This window comes from Pelophylax lessonae (genome assembly GCF_965119305.1).
Source record: "Pelophylax lessonae genome assembly, chromosome: 8".
NCBI classification, from domain to species: Eukaryota; Metazoa; Chordata; class Amphibia; order Anura; family Ranidae; genus Pelophylax; species Pelophylax lessonae.
This window is the reverse complement of record NC_138775.1, coordinates 92,063,073-92,076,648: the sequence shown is the minus strand read 5'-3', so window position 1 is coordinate 92,076,648 and position 13,576 is coordinate 92,063,073. Positions and strand designations below refer to the sequence as shown.

At 46.5% G+C, this 13,576-nt stretch overlaps 1 protein-coding gene across 1 annotated transcript in view; it reads left to right on the top strand.

Moving 5' to 3' along the window:
* Positions 1 to 13,576, top strand: part of SFMBT1 (Scm like with four mbt domains 1) — a 320,697-nt gene that overhangs the window by 143,376 nt on the left and 163,745 nt on the right. Inside the window, exons 7-8 of the mRNA XM_082266048.1 lie at positions 4,238 to 4,478; positions 5,764 to 5,858. Of these exons, the coding sequence (XP_082122174.1) occupies positions 4,238 to 4,478; positions 5,764 to 5,858 (336 nt within the window). The remainder of the gene's footprint in view (positions 1 to 4,237; positions 4,479 to 5,763; positions 5,859 to 13,576) is intronic.

Genomic DNA, 13,576 nt, shown 5'->3' with positions numbered 1-13,576 from the left:
AATTCCTGCACCTTCACACCTCAGATCACCCCAATTTCTGCACCTTCACACCTCAGATCAGCCCCAATTCCTGCACCTTCACACCTCAGATCACCCCAATTCCTGCACCTTCACACATCAGATCACCCCAATTCCTCCACCTTCACACCTCAGATCAGCCCCAATTCCTGCACCATCTCAGTTCAGACAGCATCAGGATACAAGTCAAGGTCAGCAGCAACTAAACAGCAAGGTACAGGAACATAGGGTAGAGGCAGTGTTTGGATTCAGGCTAAGGTCACTTAACAGTTGGGCAGCAAGCTATTATATCAGAAGTTTTCAAGTTGAAAATGTGCACCTGGCTGTCACATCACATGTAACAAGCAAACTGGCATGGCACATGTTTTCTAGCAGGGACAGTGTGTAGCTGTTTTCTGTTTTTTACGCCTGTGGCCTGCCTGCCTGCTGCTAAGCCAGAAGTGAACAATGCTCTGCCGGAGGCCACCCAGAACCACAAATCCCAGCGGTGACGGTGGTGTGGTCTGTGGTGTGTTTGTACTTTGTGTGCTGCTGTGCTGACCTTTCCTTACCTGTTGTTGCAGCAGGCCTTGGCTCCTGTCCTGGTCGTGGGTGTGGTGTTTTTGGTGTCTTACAGTCAACTCCAGTCCAGTCTCAGGCAGTCAGTGACTCCAGTCTCCAGCTCCAGGGCGCTGGGCAGGCAGGCACTAGTGACAGACAGACTAGTGAGTCCACTCCACACTGACTCAGACAGACTGTCAGTGTCTGTCTGCGGTGCGGCGCCGGCGACTGTTCCCGCTGCTTCCCAACAACAACAAGGCAGCATGGGTTCCCCGCCGGCCTCTAGCTCCACCCCCGGTCTTAGTCACCTGACGGTTCACTGTCTTCACACCACAGCACAGTCACATGGTCCACCGACCGACTTCACCCCCTCCTCCGGAGCTACGCTGGATGCCGCTGCGGAGCCGGCTGCCAGCTGAGCCAAGTTAGGAGTGGGGAGTCGGGGACAGCGGCGGGCGGCCACGGCCGGTCAGATGATAGATTATTGCGGTAATGCGGGGCCCGGGCAGTCGGGGACAGCGGCGGGGTGGGCGGCCAGATTGCGGTAATGCGGTGGCCCTCAGACTCGGCGGAATCGGCCGCGGAGAGGCCAGCAGCGGCACCGGCCGTCGGCCAGGTACTCCACATCATCATGCGCCCGGACTCGGAGCGGAGGCCTCGGCGGCCCACCGTGCATATGCCCGGTCTGCCCTATGGCCAGTCCGGCCCTGGGTTGGATTGGAAATTGCGTGAAAATGCACAGCTGAGCCGCATTTACCATCACTCAATTACTCCCCCTTATGATGCAAATGCACTGCCACCATCATAGGTAGAATTACACACCCCCAATGGATGACGCCATTGGGAATGTGTAGAAGATTCCTTGGCACCACTGTCCTACTGCGTATGATAGTGGCAGTGCCTTTACAGCATATAGGTGAGTGGTTAGGTGGCGGTAAATGCAGCTCAGATGTGCGTTTTTTCCTGCTCCAAAAACATGTGAAAACAAGACCTAAAAGGCATCTAACTGTGTTTATGATGATGATCATCATCATAGCACAGCAAGCATTGTGTAGCTGTCTGCACTGACTTGCCGCATGCAATACAACAGGTGCTGGTGCTGTATCTTTCTGTACTACCTTCGATATTGAAGTGCTGCGAAGTTCACTTGCCTGCCTGTGAATTAGGATCCATGTGCTGGGCTGTCAGCAGCATCCCTGTCCTGTCACCTCCGGCCACACGTGTACAGCCTCTGCCTTCTCCCTCCTCGGGAACAGAGGAAGATAGATCACTCCGCCAGGGAAAGGCAGTGAGTGGCTGGCTGACAATTTAACTGCAATATCGCACAGTGGTTCCGGCACCTGCGAAAATGAAAAAATAGTCCCCTCTCTGCTCTTGCCTTCTGGGCCCCTCTGCTGGACTAATGTACTTCAAGCCCTGCTATGCCTAGGAACCTGGCTGAATCCAGTTAAAACGAATGCACTATATAGATAAGTGTTAAAGCTGCCTGGGCCCCCCTGCCAAGCTGATAGAGCCCGGGTCCAGTACAGGAGGACCGGCTGTACTTGCCCTATCAGCGGCCCTGCACTCACCTTTTGTGTTTGCAGAGTAAGAGTTGAAGTCGGGGATCGACTGGGCTCCCTCCCGCTCTCAGTCAAAAAGCTGTCCTCCTGGCTGGCTGGCTTGTTGTAGTGCTGTCCTCTCTGAATCGGTCCGTCCTGTGTAGCAGAGACAGTTGATGTCCGCATGCTTTGAGGCTCAGGCAGGCTCTACCGTGTTCTTTCGAATGCGGGAAGAAGACAGTGACGCCCAAGCACCGCCCTACGTTGGACGTCCTATGGACCAATCACATGACGGCAATGGTACAGTGGGAGTGTTCGAAGCACATCGCTCTGCACTCCGAGGACACTCTAAAGCAGTGGTCCTCAACTCCGGTCCTCAGGGCCCAATAACAGGCCAGATTTAAGTATTACCTTGGGGAGATGCAGACTAGAGTACTGCAATCACTGAGCAGAAAATTATATCACCTGGGATGTATTTCAGTTATCTTGCAAACCTGGCCTGTTAGTGGGCCCTGAGGACCAGGGTTGAGGACCACTGCTCTAAAGGACACCAATCAGCTTCACAGAAAAAAAACAAAAACATGATGCCAAAACCCCTACCCCTCTCCATAGACAGCAGTGTGTCCGGCGCCCCGCTCACACTTAAGGTACACATTTTTTTTTTTTATGCTGATGTATGGATGACTCTGCGCCCCCTATTGACAAGCCACCACTGGTTGTTGCACAGCCATTTTAGAGCTCTCCAAAGATGTTCAATCAGGTTCAAGTCTGGGCTCTGGCTGGGCCACATTCACAGAATTATCCCATAGCCACTCCTTTGTTATCTTGGCTTTGTGCTTAGGATCCTTGTCCTGTTGAAAGATGAACCTTTCGACCCATTCTGAGATCCAGAGCGCTCTGGAGAAGGTTTTCATCAAGGATGTCTCTGTACGTTGCTGCATTCATCCTTCCCTTGATCCTGACTAGTCTCCTAGTTCCTGCCACTGAAAAACATCCCAAAACATGATGCTGCCACCACCATGCTTCACTGTAGAAATAGTATTGTCCAGGTGATGGGCCTGGTTTACTCCAGACATGATGCTTGCCATTCAGGCCAAAGAGTTCAATCTTTGTTTCATTAGACCAGAGAACTTTGTTTCTCATGGTTTGAGAGTCCTTCAGGTGCCTTTTGGCAAACTCCAGGCAGCTGTCATGTGCCTTTTACTGAGGAGTAGCATCCGTCTGGCCACTCTACCATACAGGCCTGATTGGTGGAGTGCTGCATAGATGGTTGTTCTTCTGGAAGGTTCTCCTCTCTCCACAGAGAAATGCTTGAGCTCTGTCAGAGTGACCATTGGGCTCTTGGTCACCTCCCTGACTAAGGCCCTTCTCCCCCGATCACTCAGTTTGGCCCGGCGGCCTGCTCCAGGAAGTGTCCCAGTGGTTCAAAATTTCTTGCATTTACAAATGGTCACTGTGCTTATTGGGTCCTTCAATGTTGCAGAAATTTTTCTGTACCCTTCCCCAGATCTGTGCCTCACTACAATCCTGTCTCAGAGGTCTACTTGTACTTCATGGCTTGGTTTGTGTCCGGACAAGCACTGTTAACTGTGGGACCTTTTATAGACATGTGGGTGCCTTTCCAAATCATGTCCAATCAAATGAATTTACTACAAGTGACTACAGTTAAGTTGTAGAAACATCTCAAGGACGATCAGTGGAAACAGGATGCACTGAGCTCAGTTTTGAGTGTCATGGCATAGGCTGTAAATACTTGCGTACCTGTGATTTTTTTTTTTTTTTTTAATAAATTAGCAAAGATTTCAAACAGACTTCTTTTATGTTTTTATTACGGGGTATTGTTTGTAGAATTTTAAGGTAAATAATGAATTTAATCAATTTTGGAATAAGGCTGTAACATAAAATGTGGAAAAAGTGAAGCGCTGCAAAAACTTTCCGGATGCACTGTAGGTTAGGGGACTGGGATTTTTTTTTAGTTTTAAAGTGAACCTGTCATGTAGGTAGTTTTGCAGCCTCATTTCAACTCTAGGTTAGGCATTTTGTATTAGTGGTTTATTTTGTATAGTACTATCTGTTTAATTATTGGTAGTATTATGAGTATGCTTGTAAATGTTTTTCCTGTTTCTGATTATGTAAAGCCACACAGAGGTAAAGACCCACTGGACCTGTTTGGACCAGGTTCCTTGCTGGAGCTTCAACATTCCCAGGGGTCACTGGGTGCATGGCCAGTTAGAGTGCTGGACAACATAGGTGGGAGACTTCAGCTTCAGTATGAGGGGGCACCTGACTGGCCAAGTCTGCAGTACTACTACCTACATCCTTCCCTGCATCAAATGGGGTGGGCTGCTCAGAATGGCTACGAGATCAAGCCTCCCCAAGGTAATGATGACTAATATGGTTTCTCCTTTGACCAATTTTATATATATATATATATATATATACAGTAAAACCTTGGTTTGAGAGTAACTTGGTTTAAGAGCGCTTTGCAAGACAAGCAAAATTTTCAAATAAATTTTGACTTGATATACAAGCGATGTCTTGATATACAAGTAGCCTCAAGTCACAGCTGAGTATAAAAGTGAAGAGAGGCACCTCTAAGTGTAGTAATATGGTTAAATTTAATGAAGGTACAACATTTAGCAACTCACATGGTTGATGATCGGAACAGGCACATCTAAGGATGCAGGCATCAGAGGTAAAGCTGTCCACATAGGACCATCCTCCGCACCGTCATCTACGTCATCCTTTCCATACTGCCCCTCGCTTTCAGATCGCTTTACTGCAGGGTGGTCTTCCCGATCAGGATTACAGACTAGCAGCCGGCGGTGAAGAAGATGGTCTATGTGGACAGCTTTAACCCAGATGCCTGCATACTTAGATGTGCCTGTTTTATTCATCAACCATGTGAGTTGCTAAATGTTGAACCTTCATTAAATGGAACCATATTGCTACACTTAGAGGCGCCTCTCTTCTCTTTGATACCCTGTAGCTCCTGCTGGATTTTGCTTCCCCTTGTGGAAGCAGCTATTTGTGGATGGACATTTTATGGTTACACAACCTATCGTAATGCTATAATCTTTTTATATGGACTATAAATTGAAGGATTTATGAATAAATGGTTGTGGAACGAATCATCTGAGTTTCCATTATTTCTTATGGGGAAATTCGCTTTGATATAAGAGTGCTTTGGATTACAAGCATGCTTCCGGAACGAATTATGCTCGCAATCCAAGGTTTTACTGTATATATATATATATATGGTAATTTTATGTCTAGGTGGAGTTTGTTAGTTTTCATCACCTGCTGACTTCTTATGCCTCTTGGAACTTCAGCAGTGAGACCCCCCCACAAGATTTGTTTCCACCCACCTTAGAGTCTTACTCCTGCTGAAGCATAGATTTTCCTGTTCCTGTTCTTGCAGGAACTACTGTTAATACAAAATGGGTGAATCTTTTTAGTTTCTGTGGCAGGTGTTCTAATCTGGGAAGGTATGCATGTGGACCACTCAAGTCCCTAAAATATATAAGAAGCCATTAGGTGGTGTAACCGATAACTACCTTAGCATATACCGTTTTTTTTTTTTTGTTTTTTTTTTTTGTAAAATGACTTTGTCATTCGATATAATAATACATTTACACATGGTATTGTTTGTTGTATCTTGCAGAAATATTGCACCTAAAAACTGAAGAAGAGTGGAGAGAAATATTGACCAAGTGCAATGACGACACTGGAGATTTTGTATTTGCAGATTTCTTTCAGGTAAGCATGTTCGTAAAATATTACTATAAACATGATTCAGTTATATAAATGGCTAAGTACATTAGAGTTCATTAGGCATATGTTTGCCTTTCACTTAACCACTTCTAGACCAGAAGGTTTTACCCCTTAATGACAAGGCCATTTTTTGTGATGCAGCGCTGCGTTATTTTAACTGACAATTGCGCGGTCATGCAACGCTCTGCCCAATTAAAATTTATACATTTTTTTCCTCACAAATAGAGCTTTCGTTTGGTGGTATTTGATCACCTCTGCAATTTTTTATTTTATGCACTATAAACAAAAAAAGAGTGACAGTTTTGAAAACAAAACAATATTTTTTACTTTCTGCTATAACACAGCCCATGGAAAAATGTAAAAAAATCTAATTTTCCTAAGTCATCCTCCAGGACGGTCACATGAGAGATAGGCTGCTCCTCCTACAGGAAACACAAGCACAGATATGTTTAAAATGGCTGCCCCTTGTGTTTCCTGTCCTACTTACACGAGCTGAAGAAACATTCATCCCCTGTTTATTATTTTTTTTTCCCCTGTCCACGGCAGGTGTCCCTGGACACCTCCTCCCTCCGCCTGTATCCAGCTGGTGAGACCACCTGCCTCAGGTGCCTTTTGGGGTGAGGGAGGAGGATTTCTTTGGAAGGGAGCCTTGTAAACCTTATAGGACCCCTCCTCTTGGACCTTGTCCTCCCGTTTACCTTGCTATACATCAGGGGGTGTGCTAAGTAAGGTAGGGGGCTGTGTTCTCCTAGCTAGGACAAGGTGTTTCTCACCTCTGCCCAGGTGGGTTTGGGATGTGGGGAGCCACAGAGGGTTCTTTTGCAGCCGGCTGGAGATCCTGTGCGGGGCTGCCCACCACCCTTCTTGTGATGGCTCCACGTGGAGCTCCGGAGGCCAGAGACTCAGCATGCAGCACGCTTGCTGGCTGCGCCAATGGCATGGCATAAGTGACGTTTTCAAGATGGCGCCGCTACCGGAAGTAGCACGGCGGACATCTTGGATCAGGGCATGACCGCACATCGAGGCAGGGAAAGATTCCCTGCATATGATTGGAACAGCTGGTTGAGGTGAGGGGATTTTTGCCTCTTCCCTCATTACTCATATATATATATATAGCGGCTGGTGTGCTACCTTCCCTCCATGTGGTCCTAATGGCAGAGGACCTGGACCCCATTCCTGAGGCTGCTGATTTGGGCCCCAGCTTTACCATGGTAAGTTGAGGAAAGGCGTTTACGGGAGAGCCGACTCCATGGGGAGGGCTACTCCTGGGGAAAAAAAATGGGGGGGCTAGCTGGCGGTGCCTTTTATGCTGATTTTCCTTCCCTGATGTTTCTGTTGTCTTCTTTCCTACCAACCCAATCCTTTAGATGTTACAGAGCCGGTTGACAAGGCTATAAAGAAGAAGTATTGCTGCACCTGCAGCGTAAAGATCCCTACGGATACTAACAAGCTATTATGTCATAAATGTATTGAAAAGATTGTCAACGAAGAAACCAAACCTCTGGCTAAGGATTTTCTAGATTTCAAAAAAGAAGTAACCTCAACGCTAAAATCTCTACAGTTGTCAATTTCCGAGATCAAGAATGCAGATCAACATTTACTTCATCAAGCGCTTCTAGCGGTGCACCCCGAACTAAGACAGCAAGACCCGCAACCGTCCCTCTAGTACGTCTTTCTTCCTCCAAAGACGTACTAGAGGGACGTTCTAGAAGGAAGAAGGGGAAGTTCTATTTCAAGACAGCTCTGATTGCGATGAACCAGACAGAGCAGTGCCTCCCAAATTAACTAAACATCTGTTCCCAGCAGATGAAACGGAGGAATTCCTTAAAGCCATTTACATCATTGAAGACCTGCAGGAAGTTGAGATTCCTAACTCAGTTCCTGACCGGTTATATAGGGGTCTACAAAAGCACAAGATCAGATCCTTTCTGGTCCACCAATCCTTGAAAGGGGTATGGGAGTGCCCGGAAAATAAGTTATTCTTCCCCAAAGCATTAAAAAGAAGATTTCCTTTCGAAGAGACGGAAGGAGTCCTGACCAAATGCCCTAAACTGGACGCATCTTTGGCCAAAGTTTCCAAAAAATCAGACTTGTCTTTCGAGGACATGGGCCTTCTTAGGGATCCTCTGTGTAAGAAGATTGACGTGATGCTTAGAAGAGCGTACGAGACTGCTGCTTTCCAGCCTAACATGGCAATTACTTGGTTAGCCAGGTATTTGGCTTTTTGGCTATAGCAACTTCGGGGGGGGGGGGGGGGAGTGCACCTAGAGAAAGTCTCCGGAACGGAAGAGGCTCAATACTCCCTACTTCTGATAGAAAAAGGAGTAGTGTACGTGGCTGATGCAGCTGCAGAGGCAGTCAGAATATCAGCTCGCACCACATGCCTTATCAACGTGGCCAGAAGAGCCCTCTGTCTGGCTCAAAACTTGGGATGGCGACAACGCGTCAAAAAACAAGCTATGTAGTATCTCTGACGGAAGCCTTCTGTTTGGCCCACAACTGGACAAAGTATTGGCAAGATCAGCTGACAAGTCCAAGGGTTTCCTGTCCAAAAGAAAGGAGAAACTGAAAATATTTTTTCGTCACTCAAGAGGAGAAACACAGTCAAAGGGAGAAGAGATCTGGGAGGTGGTGGCGGACAAGCTCCAGAGCTCTCCGTTCCATGACCTCACCCCCCTTTGGCATAACAGGAGCCTACAGGAGTTCCTCTCCATCCCTGACCACTCCATGTGGAGCGGGAGGGGTATTTTTCTACTTAGTCACATTTCCACGGATGCTGGACTGAAATCTTTTGAAACCCTGAGAGAGCAAGTCTCTCTTCCTGACCTCATGCAATACAGGTACTCAATTCCCAGATGGACCACCGAGCCTAGAATCGCTTACCACCCTACGACCCTTGATATTGTTAAATGCACAAAGCCCAAACACCTTATTTCCATATTCTACTCCGAGCTTCACCACCGATAGCGTATGCACTTAAAACTCGCTGGGAACGGGATGTGGGTGCTATGGAGGACGAGGAGTGGGAGGATGCACTTGAGACGTGTCAACGAGTTTCACCAAAGTTATCAGACCGCCTGACCCAGACCTTTATACTTCACCAGGCATACCTCACTCCCCTTAGACTGGCAAAATACAAACCTGACTTGGCCCCCTCTTGTCCTATGTGCGGGGACCTGGAGGCCTCCTTTTTCCATTTGCTTTGGAGCTGCCCCCAACTGCAGGGTCTATGGCAACAGATTGTCACTTTCCTCCATGATAAAATGGGATCCCCCTTACTGCTCTCCCCCAAGGAATGTCTCCTGGCTGTATACCCGGACGCAGACATGAATAAATCCACTACAACATTCTTACAGGAAACGTTGTTTATTGCTCGAAAATTAATAGCTAGACAATGGATGAGGAATGATCCTCCCACTTTTGGGCTTTGGCTCAAAGAAATAAACAATATCCTTCCTTTCCATAAACTTCTATACAAACATAGAGCCTGTCCCCATAAGTTCAACAAGATTTGGGATAGATGGGTGCAATGTCCTGATACGGGCCAATAGTGTTGTATTCTTCCACCTTTTAATGGCAACATTCACTGCTGTCTGTATAAAATACTGTGTGCTGCTCGACTGTTTTCCCTTTTCTATATGCTCGTACAGTTCCTGCATAACTTCTCTTTTAATTTTTGTACACTTGCAGAATTCACTTTATTTTTTGTATTGTACCAAAACTTTAATAAAACTCACTGTTTTGAAAAAAAAAAAAAAAAAAAAAGGAGAAAAAGCGACTCCCCAAAGAAAATGGGTTTTCAACAAAAACAAAGGGAAATCGAACGTCCTCTTCCCCAATCCCACAAACCCCAGTGCCGCCAGTGGGAAGACTGGCACTTTTTTCGGCAATGGCAGAGCTTTTGTTTAAACCCCTTCATCTTGCAGATCATCGGGGAGGGATACAGGATAGAATTTGACAAAACCATCTCCCAACTTTCGGACCACATCCTTTCCGGAATCACCTTACGCAAGGGAAATCATGGAGGCGGCAGTCACAAATCTACTAATTGAGGCGGTGGTCAAAGAAATTCACCCCTCTCATCATATGTCAGGCTTTTACTCTTGAATCTTCCTCAGGAGAAAAACTCTCGGCAAACACCGCCTAATCTTGAACCTCAAAGGTCTCAACTGTTTAGTTCGGTACAGAAAATTCAAGATGGAATCCATCTTTTCAGTGAGATCCTTGGTCCCAGAGGCAGCTTTCCTGGTAAATTTAGACCTGAAGAATGCCTACCTACATCTTCCACTTCATCCGAGCCATCAGGCATTTCTGAGATTCGCCATCCATTCGGAAAGTCATATCCGCTTGTTTCAGTTCCAGGCTCTCCTTTTTGGGATTTCTTCAGCTCCCCACATATTCACAAAAGTAGTGGCGGAGATGAAGCAGGATCCTCCCAATCCAGAATGACCTTCTAGTTCAAGCAGAGGCCCATCATCCGCATATCTGAACCTTGAATCCAACAACATGGATCCTGAACGGTGCTTGCTGCTAAATAAAGGCCTCTCTACCTGGGTTGCGGATACCTTGCTCCAAAGCAGGAGGCAGGTGACTAGGAAAATTTACAACAAGGTATGGAAAGTGTATATCGCCAAAATGCAGTCCAAGGATAGAAATTTGGAAAGCATTGGCACTATTTTGAACTTTCTCCTGGACCGAGCGGAGACGGGACTCGCTGTGAGTACCCTCAAGGTCCAGACAGCCACCTCATCAGTATTTCTGGTTTGCCAGGTTAATGATAATCTGTTGGTTAAACGATTTTACAGATCCATCGAAAGGACTCGTCCCAGTAAGCACCTAAGGGTAGCCCCCTGGGATAGTGCTCAAGGCCCTCACCAGGGACCCCTTTGAACCTCTCGCAGACGTTTCTCTAAAACACCTTACTTTTAAGGTTGCACTTCTGGTCACCATCACTTCAGCCAGGCGCGTGAATGAGTTACAAGCTCTGTCCGTAAAAGAGCCTTTTCTGACTATTTTTCCAGATAAATTGGTGCTTAAAACAGACCCCCTGTTCCTTCTGAAGGTACCATTGGCTTTCCATCGCTTGCAAAACATGTCTTTCCAGGGGGAAGAACTGTTTGCCACACTGGATGTCAGAAGGTGCGTTCTGCACTACTTTGAGGTCACTAAACCATTCAGGAAAGCATCCAATCTCTTTATATTGTTCGGAGGCACTCAGAAGGGTAAAGCAGCTTCAAAATGCTCTATAGCCAGATGGATTAAGTCCGCTATAGGAGCAGCCTATTTAGTCCAAGGTCAGACCATCCCTTCAGATATCAAGGCACATTCCACCCGCTCTGTATCTACTTCTTAGGCAGAAAAGCTGGGGAATCCGTCGATCAAATTTGCCGAGGAGCCACCTGATCCAACGATACTACATTCGTAAAGCACTACAGGGTCAATCTGGTCTTCGCCCAAGATCTGTCCTTTGATCGTAAGGTTCTGCAAGCGGTAGTCCCACCCTAGGTATGCATCATTGGGGTCTCATGTTACTGTCCTGGAGGATGACTTGGTGGATGACTTATTACCTGATAACTCCCTTTCCAGGAATCTTCCAGGACGGTGGACCCCCGCCCTATTGTTTGTGTAATTATTGGTGGTTTATTTCAGGCTTAAAGCCTAGGCTGGCCACCTCATCTTTATACAACTGAGGGGCAGCCATTTTAAACATATCTGTGCTTGTGTTTCCTGTAGGAGGAGGAGCCTATCTCTCATGCAAACGTCCTGGAGGATTCCTGGAAAGGGAGTTATCAGGTAATAACTCATTAATTTTCATTAATTTAGGTCAATATGTATTCTGCTACATATTTTTGGTAAATAAAATCCCAATTAGTGTATATGCAAAAGGTTGTGAAAAAGTTATAGCATCTACAAACGATGCAATATTTTTATAGCATCTATATTTCATTTTTTTTTTTTTACTAGTAATGGTGGGAATCTGCGATTTTTAGCGGAACTGCGACATTGCGGGGGACAAATCAGACATCTGACACTTTTTTGTCACTTTTTGGGGACCAGTGACATTATTAGTCGATGCATTAATGACACTGGCAGGGAAGAGGTTAACATCAGGGGTGATCAAAGGGTTCGGTGTGTCACTAGGGGGTGCTTGCTAACTGTGTGGGGGTTGCTCTGACTGGGGGAAGACGGAGATCCTTGTTCCTACTGAGCAGGAACACAAGATCTGTCTTCCTCCCTGTCAGAACGGTGATCTGCCTTGTTTAAATACTGATGTGCCAGCCAATCCCACCAATGAAGATCTGCCTACCTTGCATAAAAAAGCACAGAGACCTATTGATGACATCACTGGGTCTAAAATGTCACTTTGTGCTGGGGAATAAATATATATATATATATATATATATAGCAAAAGTGGTTAAAGTGATTGAAAAGTCTTGTTTTTTTTTTTTGTTTTTAACCACTTGCCTACCGCTCACATTGAGCATACTGCGGCAAAGTGGCTCGTTCCCGTAGGTCTACGTCGCTGGACTCCTCCCCTTGTGGGCGGCGCGCGCGGGCCGCCGGAGGCTCGCTCCCGCTGCATTCAGTCACAGCGGGAGTCGGGCCAGGGGAGGAGCGGCGGTGATCACCGCCGCTCTTCCCCGATCGTCGGGGAATCGAGTGTGGAGATCCGCCCGCTTGTGCAAACAAAGCGGGCGGATCTCCTAAGTGACGGACAGGGTCAGATTGCAGGGTTTAGCATAGCTGAACCTGCGATCTGTCCCTGTGTCACTCAGTCACCTCCCCCCACACACATTAGTAAGCACCAGGCATACATTAACCCCTTGATCACCAATAAAAATTAACCCCTTCCCTGCCAGTGTCATTTTTACATTACCAGTGCATATGTATAGCACTGATTACTGTAGTAATGCCACTGGTACCCCCAAAAGTGTCTAAAATGTTTGTCAAGGGTCCGATCTGTCCGCCGCAATGTCACAGTCCCGCAAAAAAAAAAAAAAAAAACGCAGATCGCCGCCATTACTCGTTTAAAAAAAACCACCTAAAATGACAAATCTTTCCCTTAGTAAACGCAATAACCAATCAAAATACGCTTATTGCTATTTTTTATTACCAAAAATATGTAGCAGAAAACAAATTGGCCTAAAATGATAAAAAAATTTAGATTTTTTTACTTTCATATACATTATTTTTTCAAAATTTACGCTCTTTTTTTGTTTATAGCGCAAAAAGTAAAAATCACACAGGTGATCAAATACCACCAAAAGAAAGCTCTGTTTGTAGGAAAAAAAGGACGTAATATTCGTTTGGGTACGGCGTGGCATGACCGAATTGTCAGTTAAAGTCGCACAGTGCCGAATCGCAAAAAGTGGCCTGGACGCAAGACAGCAAAATCCTCCGGTGGTAAAGTGGTTAAATAACAAACATGTTTTATTTACCTCCTCTGTGCAGTTGGTTTTGCACAGGGCAGCCTGGATCCTCCTGTTCTTGGGTCCCTCGTTTCTGCTCCTAGCCTCCCCTTCCAATTAAGTCCCCCCACAGCAAGCAGCTTGCTAAGGGGGCACCCGAGCCGAGCTGCAGCTCAGTGTCTCCATTCAGACACGGAGCTGCAGTTCGGCTCCGCCCCTCTCTCTGCTGATTGGCTAACTAACTTTGACAGCCACGGGAGCCAATGGTGCCACAGCTGTGTCTCAGCCAATCAG